The sequence below is a fragment of the Aspergillus undulatus genome (assembly GCF_047715775.1).
Source record: "Aspergillus undulatus strain CBS 261.88 unplaced genomic scaffold BDV17scaffold_9, whole genome shotgun sequence".
NCBI lineage: Eukaryota > Fungi > Ascomycota > Eurotiomycetes > Eurotiales > Aspergillaceae > Aspergillus > Aspergillus undulatus.
The window spans coordinates 257,758-270,979 of record NW_027396613.1 but is presented as its reverse complement, the minus strand read 5'-3'; the positions used below and the strand labels follow the sequence as shown (position 1 = coordinate 270,979).

The following is a 13,222-nucleotide window of genomic DNA, read 5'->3' as shown; positions in this document are numbered from 1 at the left end:
CCAGCCCAACACTCCCGACGCTGTGCTCCTGGCCTCTGCGGAGGGGCTACGGACGGAGATGGAGACAATATCTAGGATCTCCTCGATGCTGGAAACAGGTAAGCTTTTACAAGAGCACCTCGCGCGAATCAAGGCACACGACTGACGTCGTTCGTAAACAGCTCGGGAGCTCACCCTGGAAGCCGCCCAATCGGCCTCCATGTCTCGAGGTACAGGAATTGGCACGTCGTCTCGAGAACTCGGCGTCTCGCATATAAAGAAGCTACTCGACTCCCGTAATGACCGCGATGTTTTGGATGGATTGCGACGAATCATTTCTGTGCGGAGTGCCTACTACAATCCTGCTTGCGGCCGCTGACGTATAACAGCTCATGTATCGCTCCGAACCCTCGCTTCCTTTCTTCTCAGCTGTCGTCAAAAACGTCGCCAGTGCGAACCTCGAAGTCAAGAAGTTGGTCTATATCTATCTTGTTCACCATGCGGAAGCAGAACCCGATCTTGCCCTCTTGTCGATCAATGCCATTCAAAAGTCTCTCACGGATTCAAACCCTCAGGCCCGAGCCATGGCGCTTCGCACAATGGCCAGCATTAGAGTACCAGTCATAAATCAAATTGTGTCGCTAGCGATTAAACGTGGCTGCGGTGATATGAGCCCTCATGTGCGGAAAGCTGCTGCGCTCGCCATTCCAAAATGCTATCGCCTTGATCCTAGCACCCAGCCGCAGCTCATTGGATACATTGAGACACTGATAGGTGATAGCCAATACTTTGTTGCTGGCCCAGCCGTCTCTGCATTCCTGGAAGTCTGTCCGGAGAGGATCGATTTGATCCATAAACATTACCGGAGCTTAGTCAAGAAGCTCGTGGACATGGACGAATGGGGGCAATTGGTTACAATGCGTCTTATTACCTTTTACGCTCGGAAATGTTTTCCTCTCAAGACGAGGAAAGTTCAAAGAAATCCGAAGTCGAAAGGGTTCTATGACGATGATAACGATACTACTCATCAGAATAATGGGGACACGTATGATGTCCCTGTCGTGGATTCAGACCTAGAACTATTTCTACGGCAATGCAGGCTGCTTTTGCAAAGCCGTAATGCCGCAGTGATCCTTGCAGTTGTCCGATGTTTTCTATACCTTGCTCCGACAGAATATCTTGCTGCTGCTGTTGGTCCGCTGGTCGCCCTGCTCCGAAGTCCCCAAGATATGCAACTAATTGCATTGTACAACATTGTCGTTGTCGCTTTACAATATCCAAAGCCATTCACCAAATACCTCTCGCATTTCTTAGTGCATGGATCGGACCCGTCCCACATCTGGCGCCTAAAGCTTGAAGTGCTTACAATACTCTTTCCTCACTGCGGTGGCCATTTCAAGAGCCTGATCATCAGTGAGCTCGAACATTTTGCGCAGGGCACCGATCCGGGCTTGGTACGGGAGAGCGTACGTGCACTGGGACGTTGTGCACAAGGTGATCCTACGACATCTGCCAAGTGTCTACGTATCCTGCTTCATCAGATTACCAGTCTTGACGACAACCTTGTATCGGAATCGCTCACCGTCATTCGGCACCTTATTCAACATGACCCAGGCTCACACGAGCGAACGGTTATTCAGTTGGTGAAGCACCTTGGACTTACAACAAACTCTGACGCAAAGGCCACCATTATATGGTTAGTCGGGGAATACGCAGGGCTCGAACCCCACAGAAATTTCGCGCCGGACGTGCTACGCGTCTTGGTACAGAAGTTTGCAGATGAATCTGAAGCCGTGAAACAGCAGATTCTTCTTCTTGGAGCCAAAGTTTACCTTCATCACATCATACGGAATCCTCTGAAGGAAGAGCCTCAACCGGAGCCGGAGGCCGAGCCTCAGATAAACAACGAGTGGAGCGATGTTTATGAGGGAGAACAAAAAGAGACGAACGGCATCGATGAGAAACAAGATGAGCCAGAACAAGAAGATGCAATCACGCTTCTATGGCGCTATATACTACTACTCGCCAGGTATGACACGTCTTACGATCTTCGGGACCGAGCCCGCATGTATAAAGCTCTTCTCTCCACCCCTTCTTCGACCCAGATCGCAAACCTGCTCCTCCTTGCCCCGAAGCCAGTGCCGCGTGAGCCAAGTCCATCCGAGACCAGGAAGGACCTCTTGCTCGGCTCTTCAACACTCGTCGTTGGACAAGATGCAGGTGTCCTTGGGCTGCGGGGCTATGAGAAATTACCAGACTGGGTTGAAGCGGGACAAGAGCCCGACCCCAGACTCCGTGAGTCGGAAGTAAAGATAGATAAGCCAGGGACACCGGCACCTGCTACTGCCGGTGAGCAGCTTGATAGAGCGCTCAGAGAGCACCAAGCTAGCGTAGCTGCCACAAGAGAGGCCCAGTCGAGTCGGGTAAAGGGAGCAGCGTCTGCTTCTAAGGCCAAGAATCTTGACCAGTGGCTCGACGAAACTGAGTCTGAAACGGAAGAGGAGACCGAGTATGAAGAGGTCACGGACTCGGAGGAGGAAGATGAGGAAGAGGGATCATCCGAAGAGTACGAAACGGACTCGGAAGAGGAGGGCTCTGAAGAGGGCACTGACTCCGATGACCGTGGACAAGCTCGGCAGCTTCTGAGCTAGATCTCCAACATATCTACTATATACTACAAATATATGACTCCGATAGATGATCAGTTACTGTATAGAAGCTCGAACCTTGGCGGTAGAAGGCGGCAGAATAGTACATAAGCGAATGATGCAGCTCCCGGTCAATTCAGCCTCCGCGGCTTGCGCTTCTGGTCTTGGAGCAGGGCCAAAGCTCAAACCAGCGCCAACGACCTCAGCTGGTGAAGATACCTACCGTCATTACAGCTCTTTCTTTGCAACGTCTCTCATTGACGCATGATACGAGTTCCAGCCTCGGCGCCTTTCCACCCCACCGCTCGTCCAGGCCCTGGCTCATGATGAGAGCTACTGCGGGAGATTTCCAGACAGACACACCTCTTTTCCAGCAAACCCCCATAACATTCGTTTTCAGCGCTCTATATTTGCGTGCCTATCCTTGAAATATATTGACGGACATTCTCCTCGATACCGCCGCGGCCATCTTCTCTGGGTTTTCCGCATCTGAATTGTTCTGTACCATTATCCGCACGGTTCTATTAGGCTTCACTCCGCAATGCCTGGCCTACCGGGTGAGTCTCTCACCGTTTATCGCGGCGATTCTTTCAATTGTCAGCTACTAATACCTTCTATAGCTAGTATTGACCTGGATGAGTGCATCGAGAGGCTGTATAGAAAAGAACTGTTAGCGGACTCGGTAATCGAAGCTGTATGCGCCAAAGCTAAAGAGCTGTTGATGAAAGAGAGCAATGTGGTGCACATCGCAGCCCCCGTCACAGTCGTGGGAGACATCCACGGGCAGTTCTTCGACATGATTGAGATATTCAAGATTGGCGGATTCTGCCCAAACACAAACTACCTGTTCCTCGGTTCGTGCACCACCACACACACTATACCCCGCTACCCTCAAGGTAGACGCGAGCAATTGCCCTAACCAACTTCTCAAATATCCACAGGCGACTACGTCGACCGCGGTCTATTCAGCGTCGAAACAATCTCCCTCCTCGTCTGTCTCAAGCTCCGCTACCCGCACCGCGTGCACCTCATCCGCGGGAACCACGAATCCCGCGGCGTCACCCAATCCTACGGCTTCTATACCGAGTGCGCCCGCAAGTACGGCAACGCCAACGTCTGGCACTACTTCACCGATATGTTCGACTTCCTTACACTGAGCGTCGTGATCAACGACCAGATCTTCTGCGTGCATGGCGGCCTCAGCCCCTCGATCCACTCAATAGACCAGATCAAGATCATTGATCGGTTCCGCGAGATCCCGCACGAAGGACCCATGGCCGACCTGGTCTGGTCGGACCCTGATACCGAGCGCGATGAGTTCTCGCTTTCCCCACGCGGCGCGGGGTATACCTTTGGGGCGCAGGTCGTGCGCAAGTTCCTGGAGGTAAATAGTATGAGTCATATCCTGCGGGCACATCAGCTCTGTCAAGAGGGGTATCAGGTTCTGTATGATGACCGGCTGAGCACGGTCTGGAGCGCGCCGAATTACTGCTACCGGTGTGGGAATCTGGCGAGTGTGTTGGAGGTTAGTGATACCGGCGAGCGGTTCTTCAATATCTTTGATGCGGCACCGGAGAACGATATCCATCGGGGCGAGCAGCAGGCGCAGCAGAGTAAGGATGGTGGCCAGGGTCCTGTGATCGACTACTTTCTATGATACCCATTTTTTCATGTATTCTCAATCTTGTTTGCTCTCTTCTGTTCTCATCTGAGCGCCGCTTTTTGGAGTTTGGTAACCCGAATTTATTTTTAGATGGGTAGTGTGGTCTGTATGAACATTAAGGAGGGGCACATGTACTTGGATCATAAATGATAAGGGACTTGGCCTTTTCTCATATCAAGCGGACACTCCGTTTCCATCCTAGCTAAGCCAAGTACGCAGCCACTTAGCCGCCCAAGGACTCATCCCCAAATGTTATTTCCAAGCTCCAAGTAACTGAATTTCCAAGGAGATACCTATTTCAACGCTTGCTCATAGATTGAATTATATGCTGTTCGTTATATGTACGCTCTTGCTAGAAAAAAAAAAAAAAAACCAAGATTGGCTGCTAGATTTACCACTCCTTTGCGATGTCGAAGGACCATTCGAAGTGGAGGTGGGTCTTGTTGTCGTCGTCGACGAACTTGGATTCCGCGTTGTAGTGACCACGGGCAAGCATTCCTGAGGGTGCCTCTTCCTCTTGGACTGATAGATGGAAATGACAACGTTAGTTGACGCACAGCCAAAGTGAGAATACCATTTCCCGCAAAATGGAGTCCTGGACTTACACTGCTTCTCGTAAAAAGGCTTTCCCGTGGTGCTCGGGGCGTAGCTTCCCTATGACAAATTAGCACATTGCAAAGACCACCTAGGTTTGACTCCTTCGGTTTCGGAACTTACAAGCATCTCCTCGTCCTTGCTAACACGGATACCCTTACGTCTCACGATCTGCAGGTACTTCAGGCCGCTCAGGACATCGTGGTGGACCTCGAAGTTGACCTTAATGTGGAAGCGCGCGCCCTCCTTGATCTTGAAAGGCTTGTCCTTGAGCGAGTCAATGGCACCAGGGGCAGAGACATCAACCACAACGTCTGGGCGGCCCTCAGTTTGCAGGGCGAGCGACTTGATTATACATGTCCGGCTGTCGTTGGGGTCACCGATGGGTTCGCCGGCATTGAGGCCGAGGGAGGCTTTCCAGCGGTTGAGAGATTCGTCATTCTTGTCTGGTATAGCGGATTAGTTTCGGGTTCCATCGAAGCAAGAGACAGATTAGAGGATGAAAAATGATATAGATTGAGGGTAGAGGGAATTGGGCGAGGGTTCAGCGTGATTGTAGGACTGTAGGTGTAGGTAAGGGGCGAACCCTACGAAGCAAATGCACGACATCTGCATATATCGATAGGAGCGGAGCAAACATACCAAGTTCATTGTACTCAGCAATTGTCTTCTTCTCTCCGACCTTGAAGCCCTCAGTGGTGGAGGCGACGAGATCGTCTTCGCGGTCGGCCATTGTGTCGGTTATCAAGTATGGATATGGCGGGGTAGTTGTCACCGACAATTGGGGTGGGGGTAGCGAGTCGAGAGGTGATCTGGTAAGGATGCAAGGTGCCGGTCTGCGATGACGTTAAAGATATGGGATAAGAAAGAGCGAGATGAAATGAGGGATTGAGTCCTGGCTGGGAGAAGGAAAGAGGAAGGTAAAAAAGGCGAAGATGTCTTGAAGCTTTGTTGATGTAGCGGTGGACCAGGATGAGGGGATTCCTGTTCGGGCTTAGCGTACGGGCTCCTTCCTGTGGAATGGAATGATCGCCTTTTCCAACGGTCAGTCGGTTGTCAAAGAACTGCACATCTTGTTCTACCGGTTTATTAGAAAACGCGGTGTACTATGTGGTGATGAGACATTTGAGAATATCATATGGTATCTTTCTGCTTCTGGTACTTCATACAATGTGTTAGTGTCCCGCTAACGCCCGTCCATAAATATTCTTATACGTCTGCAGCACATAGTCATCCACTGAGATCGGGGCATTCTTCCCATCCTCCGCTTTCCTCTCGGCACGACTCAATGCATCGCATAATGAAGCCTGGGTTTCCGTTATAGTTGAATGGAATAGGGCAACGATCAACCTCGGACCGATTGATAAACCGGTGGACATTGAAAATCTACTCGTCATTTGTCCACTGCTCAACAAATTTCCCAGATCTACCACGTACACTCCCTCCACCGGAGGCGCAGGGTAGTATGACTTCGACTCCTCGTCCCAAACCTCCAACCCTGGCACGTCGCCCTGGCGGAGGGTGATAACTCCGAAATTTCGGTGAGCGCCAATATCGCGCTGGAGCGGGTGCGCGTCATTAGGCTGCGACGGGTATGAAGCAGCTTGTAGAAGGCCATAGGGACGGTGAAGGACTCGTCAAAGTAGTGTGGTTAGATCTCGAAGAAACCTAGAGTGCGACAGGCGTGTCCGATCTCATCAGTGGATTCCTTTTTTGCGATGCACATCGCCGGAAAAAAAGTTGCTGAGGTCAATGACTGGTGGCATGATGGCTGAACAGAAAGTCGTAGATGTTTCTCTTGCAATCCAACGAGATTTTGTCGGTGGTCGGTGGGACAGGGGAAACGAGACAGGACGAACGCCAGATCTAAGTACCCTTTTATGATCACACCGGACCTGCAGACTCCCCCTCAACCATCGAACTCTCGAGTTTGGAGATGGTACTTGCTGCGAGCTCAATCTGCAGTCCAAATTGTAAAAGAACCAGGGAAGTGGCGCCATGGCCAGGGATACGAATGCAAGAACGCTCGTCGCCCAAGGAATTCCTAGGGACTGATACATATCGGTGGCGAAGAGTGGAAAGACGGCACCAAATATTGATCGCAACACCGCACTTGCCCCGAAAGATCCATAGCAGCCAGTGAGATATGAGGTGATACCGAGGAAAACAAATGAGGCCAATTCCAAAGGGAACACCTGCAAGGATGCCAGAAATCCAATGAGTTGGCGGAGCTGCAGTCCAGCCGAACCAAAACAGGCTAATAGGAATCAACCATGCGATCACGATGAGATGAGGTAGGCGTATCTCTGGATACGGGCCGCCCAATCGCCGCGTGTGAATGCGTTGGATGCGATTCAAGTATGGAGACATCAAGGTTGCCAGGGCCATACCGACGCAGGTTCCTAGGAAAGAAAGACTTGCATTACCTGGTGACCAGCCACGCGTCTCCCGCTAGACCACTAGCTAGGCCGCGAAGTCCAGGTAGGGGATTCCATCGAAAAATGCCATGTACAAGGATAGAAGAAACAGGATAGGCTCGGTGAAGAGCATCAGCCAGGGCCGCGTCAGAGATGTCTTCATTAATCCCTTGATTGACGGCTCGTCTGCAGGAGTGTGCCCTGGCAGTTTCCGTTTCTTCAAGCAGCAGTTTCTCTGCGTATCTCTCCAGGAGGAACATAATCATGGCAACGTAACAGGTGCCGCTCACAATGAGCACTAGCCAGAAGTTCTATCTCCAAGAGGTGTATTGGCTATGAAGCCGCCAATAGTAGGGGCGATGACAGGACCAAGGAAGCTAGCTGCAGAAAAGAGAGCAAGCGGGACGGACCGATTATCCTGCGGCCAAATGTCCGTGATGGAACCTCCAGAGTTTGTGACAGCCGGCGAGCCGAAGAACCCTGCTAAGAATCGAAATACAATCATCGATGCAACGTTCGGGGCTAGAGCGCAGCCAATCTGAAACTGCACGAATAGGCCAAGCACCGCGCGGAAGATGGCATTGCGGCTCCTGAGATGATCATTAGCAGGCTGCCACGGATGCATATGAATACGTGATCTAGCCCGTACCAGCCCTCAGACAGAGGAGCAAACAAAAGGGGCCCAGAACCGAAACCCAATAGGAAAGTTGTGATACCAAGCGTGGCCACGGTTGACGAGCAGCCATACTCAAGCGTAATCGATGGTATAGCAGGGGTGTAGATACTGGAACAGAATGCAATCATAGCTGTCATTAACAATAAGATTGACGTACATATCCCTGCTTACAGTCAGCTTGTTTGGAGGTCGTGGAGGATGCGCATATAGCTCGGCTGCTGACATTTTCGTCCCATTGACCAAAGTCTGGGGTTTTCTTGATCCTCTAACTGCACCAGTACGTATAGTTCACTAATTCCAGAGTCTTTGTCCCGCATGTTATTGGTGTGTGGGGGTTGACCTGGAGATTCCATGGTGGCGGATAGAAGTGACAATTGAAGCTGAGGCAAGTGCCGACAGCTTCGACATTTAAGTTCCCGATGGTGCCATAGCAGGGTTCCATGAGATAAGGTGTTGATGGCGCGGCATGGTTCCTTCTCTGTCCCTATATAATAGCATTATTTTAGCCCTTTGCTTCTGTAAGTTGAACGGTTCGTAGTACTTCTTTGTTCAATTTCCCCGCTGACTTGTAATGAGATCGAGAACAGATTGCCAGTGTATTGAGGTGACAAAGATGTAGACAAAAAAAGCACAAGGAGATTACCGAAGGATGTGGATTTAGGCGTTCAGTGGCAACTGGAAGGCTGAAACCGAACGCCATCTCGATATTGCGCGATCAAAGATCCAATGATATATGCGACGGGAATACTGAATTGGTAGTCCCGAAGGTAACTGAGATCTTGCGAACAGTAGTGCAGGGAAGATGGCCAATGGTGAATAGGGAGCTGAGGACGAGTAGCTGAGGACGAGTGTTCAGGACGAGTGACAATGTAAGAAGCTCGCATTCATTCACCATGCTACTGCAATTCGTAAAAAGCAGAAACGGATGGTGAGACGCAAGCTCTGAGATTCCGTCAGAAGATCTCATTGAGAGTGTTGTACATCTCATCGAAGACCATGTATACCTGAACGCGATTATATTATTGAGAACCCTGATGGATCGGTGACGCTTTCAACAGACAAAGTCATTTTGGCGATCTCACCTGCAGCTGTACATAGCATTCGCGAACGACCTACCTGGTCTTTCATGAAGGGACAAGCCCTCCGTGGCATCCATCGCGAGCCTTTGGATAAGATAGCTTACACGTCCGCACCCTGGAGCACCTACCAAATCCCTCTCATGGAGGCCAGAGCGTGACAGATTTCCGTTTCAGCTGGATTGTATATACATCCCATGATTTAGGCGGCGATGGGTTAAAGGTCCTGCTTCTTTACTGCTGGATGACAGACTCATATCGCATGTCCGCCCTTCCTCGCGCTCAACGAATATCACTTGCGCTGCATGATCTTCAGCGGTTTTACGCGGACACAGATATCGATATCCAGGGGCAATTTATTGGGGCTTTCGACCTATGCTGGAGTCAGAATGCAGCCACAGAAGACGCCATGTTCCTTCCGGGTCAATTCAGGCGTTTTCACAAGGCCGCCAACTGCCCTAAAGGCAATATTTCCTTTGCGGGTGAGCATCTAGGTCGACACCACACATGGATCGCGGGCGCCGTAGACTCGGCTCTCTTGACGACAGCCTCCATGCTGGTGACCCTGAACTGAAACTGGGTGAGAAATATGGCGTCCGAGAAAAGAATAATAGTGCACGAGTAGTGTGTGACGAAAGGAGCTGCAGCTGCTCAATCCCCTACCACAATAACGTGCAATATGTGGACAAGCTGAACGAAATGTGGATGATGAAAAAAGCGGGAACAACGGGGTATTGCAATTAATTGTCGCTGAATGATCTCGTCCATCTTTCAAGTTACAATTGAGGCTGGAATGTAGCGCTGAATTTCGATCCGTAACTTCGCTGGTATAAGCATCCTCATGTGGTGAGCACATCCGTTTGGTTCCGCTCCGGGGTTAGTGTAGGAGGCTAGGAGCTCCTTTCCATGGTCCTGAGCTTGTGCTGTCAAGATACTGTCACTCCTGTTGATGCCGATCTCGCCCGAGATACTGCCTTGCTTGTTGAGAACAGCGCGTTAGGGACAGTGTCAGTAGTCGTACTCGAATCTCGCATGAAAAGAGGCTTTTCGAATGCCGAAAGGCGTGCAGCAGCAGTCAGTGGCCCCTTGCTCGTTCAACGGAGGGATTCTGAGCTCATTCTGAGCTTATCCGGACTTGACGAGCTTCATGAATTGTGATTGGCGTCTGGAGTTGGATTTAACAACACAGAATTGACCAGTTGAGCCCCGCTAAAGCTTGAAAGGAACAGAACTGGTGCCTTAGCGCTGACAACACTGAAGAGAACTGGAGACTCTTGCATTGGAGGAGTCCGGGAACGAGAGGCTAAAACCGGTTGAGGCAGCGCTGCCCGTTATGTCAGGCGACAAGGCAGAGTTACGGAGCTTGTGTAAGGCTAGATACCGGGGGATGGACCCGTGATAGTAAATCGTAACCGTCTAGGGTAAGCGGCTGTCACTTGAGGGTAATATAATTGGAGGATTCCGACTTAGTAGGTTCTTGGAGGATTAGTACAGTACGAGGGGTCGAAAGGTATGGTAATGCATCACGCCGACTCGAATGCCCCGTCGTTATGAGGGTCAACTAACGACTATTTTCTCCCTTTACTTTATCGACTCTCCTATCGACCCCCTCCGTTGTTGAACTCTTAAATTGTCGCATATCGGGGTCATCGCGATCTACAGCTCCCCCTGCTGCCCTAGGTATTTGCGCTTCACTCAGTCGCGCTCTTTTGGTAGCTTCGTCGGCGAAATCTCGACCGACCATTTTCGGACAAAGACGCGCCTGCAACGTGGCCGACGTCCCGGCGTCGCAATCTGTTCCCCAACCGTTCGTCACGACAGTTTCCCTCCTCGCGAAGGTCATCCATAGTTCTCATCATTGAGGCAAGTCATCAGCCATGGTGCGAACACTGCCGAAGAAGAACAACCCGCACGTCATCCCCGACGCGGCACCTGCCTGTAAGTCATTGTTCCCCAGATCGCGAGCCAGTAACTTGCGCCCTTCACGGCACTGTATCGAGTCTCTAGCGAGTCTTGCGACTAATCATCGACTCTCCTGCTCAGACGAAGATCTACTGACGCGCCGCCGGCTGGGAAAGACCAACCTTGCTGTTAAGCCCACCCAGATTGGTACTTCAAATGCGACCAAGCCGGAAAACCTTGGACCTTTTGAATATGCACACCTGCGCGCGCCTCTGCCTAAGGACCTGAAAGGATCCGAGATTTTCCCATCACATTCTCCTCAGCAGCACCCCGAGACGTATTTCCTCATGGTAAGTGGATCCGGATCGCGTGACCCAATCCTGCGCAAAACAGATTTTAACCAGCCTTTCGACAGCGACGAAGCAAGGATGGCTACGTGAGCGCGACTGGGATGTTCAAGATCGCGTTTCCATGGGCCAAGCTTGATGAAGAACGATCGGAGCGCGAGTATCTCAAGACGCGGGAAGAAACCAGTGAAGACGAGATCGCCGGAAATGTATGGATTTCGCCAGTACTGGGTAAGTCACCCGAAAAATGAGCTTATGCGATCTGATATGGGACGTTCTAACACTCGTCCGGTAGCTCTTGAGCTAGCGAAGGAATACAAAATGTACGATTGGGTCCGCGCCCTGCTCGACCCGGCAGAGATCATTCAGAGTCCGTCCAGCGCAAAGAAGCAGATAACCCCTCCACCCAAGTTTGATCTGTCCTCCATCCAAGCTCCGGAGGCACTCGCTCCGTCATCCCGCTCGAGAAGCCGCCGATCTGCTTCACCCAGCAAAAAGATAGCCACCCCGCGCAAGACTAGGCAAACCAAGGCACAGAAAGAGGCAGCTGCGGCAGCCACTAGCGAAGCCAATGCGACTCTGCAGAGTGCTCTCGATGACACGGTCTCAAATGCGGATGGTGAAGTTAATGGAGACGTTTTGCCTAGTGTGGAAGAAATTAGGGAAGAAGTCACGGAAGAAGTGGAAGTTTCGCCTGTCAAGGGGAAGAAGGCGGCATCGAGAACAAAAACACAAGTCGCAGCGGATGAAGATGCCGACGATAAGGTCAAGATTGATATCAAGTCGGACGCCAGCGAAGGGACCGGTGTTCAGAAGGCTCAGACTACTATCTCTGTCGAGATGCCCATTTCCCTGCCACAGCCTCCATCTGCAGAAGAAACCCAAGAAATGATCGCTAAGGCCAAGGAGATGGTCAAGGAAGCCGTCAAGGTCCAGGAACCTGCAGAGTCGTCGGCTGCCGCCAAGAAGCGTGGTGCGGAGGAGGCAGAGCTCAGCGATGAGGAGGATGAGGAAACCAAGGAGTTACGGACGAAGAGGGCCAAAGTCCTTGAGGAGAAGCTTAAGCGCGAGCGAGTTCGTAACCGTGCTCTAGTCGGTGTGACCGCGGCGTTTGCCTTTGCGTAAGTGTCATCCATCCTTTCTGCTATGAAAGCGCCATCTAACTTTTCTTCGCCAGGGCCTCGATTCCTTATTTTTTCTAGACTACGTGCGTCTACCGTACGCCGGGCTGGTTACGTACCCGCTCCATGATTCAACCGACAGTCCCCTCAACAACACATTCATGAACCCTTCCTCCGACTTCCCATATTTCTGATCACTATTCGCCCCTTGGTTCTGGATTATCTCGATTACCCTTTTGTCAACCCTCCAATCCCCCATTTCTACGTTGAGACCCCGGTCAAATCTGTCCGATGCTCAACCTGATAACGCACTGTCACCGGCGAGAATGATGTATTGTGTTAATGGCTTCTTATCACCTTTATAATACTTCCCGTTGGTCACCAGACTTGTATAGGCAGACCAGAGGTTGTGAGACTTGGTGGTCATGGAGATCGACGCATTCTATTCTTTCACTGATGCGATCTCTTCTCACACCCTGGATATTTTATACACCTTCCGATAGCCCTCCTCTTCCTCATTCCCTGTTCCAATTTCCATTTTCTTTCCCATTCCTTTTTTCAACATTTAGCCGAAGAGACCGCACCTATCCAGAGAGAGATGACAGACTCCATTGTTAGGGTATTTAAGGTTAATACAAATGGATAAAATTGTATCCTGGAGATAACAGGCTGTTCCTTACTGATATATAGTGCCGGTTGCCCAGTCAATGTCATGCAGACTGCAGTGCACCCAGTTCCACTGGTAGAAGTACTCTGTAGGGCGATGCAAACATGCAAACATCTTATCGCCGCGCCAAGC

General features: G+C 51.0%; 5 protein-coding genes across 5 annotated transcripts; 3 read left to right on the top strand and 2 right to left on the bottom strand.

Moving 5' to 3' along the window:
- Positions 1–14: 14 nt before the first annotated feature.
- On the top strand, positions 15–2,738 carry BDV17DRAFT_240128 (AP-3 complex subunit beta). The gene has a single exon (XM_073755946.1). The coding sequence runs from the start codon at positions 372–374 to the stop codon at positions 2,628–2,630; it is 2,259 nt and encodes a 752-aa protein (XP_073618425.1). The 5' UTR covers positions 15–371; the 3' UTR covers positions 2,631–2,738.
- A 294-nt stretch (positions 2,739–3,032) lies between these two features.
- On the top strand, positions 3,033–4,457 carry BDV17DRAFT_240117 (serine/threonine-protein phosphatase). Its single transcript, XM_073755945.1, has 3 exons — positions 3,033–3,184; positions 3,248–3,481; positions 3,569–4,457. The coding sequence occupies exons 1-3, from the start codon at positions 3,169–3,171 to the stop codon at positions 4,282–4,284; spliced, it is 966 nt and encodes a 321-aa protein (XP_073618424.1). The 5' UTR covers positions 3,033–3,168; the 3' UTR covers positions 4,285–4,457.
- Positions 4,458–4,482: 25 nt separating this feature from the next.
- On the bottom strand, positions 4,483–5,894 carry BDV17DRAFT_240111 (rho GDP-dissociation inhibitor). Its single transcript, XM_073755944.1, has 4 exons — positions 5,527–5,894; positions 5,008–5,330; positions 4,896–4,944; positions 4,483–4,812 (listed from the first exon to the last, which is right to left on the bottom strand). Exons 1-4 carry the CDS (start codon positions 5,615–5,617, stop codon positions 4,682–4,684), a joined length of 594 nt encoding a protein of 197 aa, XP_073618423.1. The 5' UTR covers positions 5,618–5,894; the 3' UTR covers positions 4,483–4,681.
- An 899-nt stretch (positions 5,895–6,793) lies between these two features.
- BDV17DRAFT_280105 (major facilitator superfamily domain-containing protein) lies at positions 6,794–8,294 on the bottom strand (the record flags this gene model as incomplete). The annotated part of the gene is made up of 7 exons (XM_073759832.1): positions 6,794–6,830; positions 6,868–6,996; positions 7,043–7,335; positions 7,481–7,612; positions 7,666–7,891; positions 7,951–8,140; positions 8,201–8,294. The coding sequence occupies 7 exons, from the start codon at positions 8,292–8,294 to the stop codon at positions 6,794–6,796; spliced, it is 1,101 nt and encodes a 366-aa protein (XP_073618422.1).
- A 2,349-nt stretch (positions 8,295–10,643) lies between these two features.
- BDV17DRAFT_256048 (KilA-N domain-containing protein) lies at positions 10,644–13,194 on the top strand. The gene is made up of 5 exons (XM_073757008.1): positions 10,644–10,991; positions 11,097–11,305; positions 11,371–11,533; positions 11,598–12,423; positions 12,480–13,194. Exons 1-5 carry the CDS (start codon positions 10,931–10,933, stop codon positions 12,502–12,504), a joined length of 1,284 nt encoding a protein of 427 aa, XP_073618421.1. The 5' UTR covers positions 10,644–10,930; the 3' UTR covers positions 12,505–13,194.
- Positions 13,195–13,222: the final 28 nt, after the last annotated feature.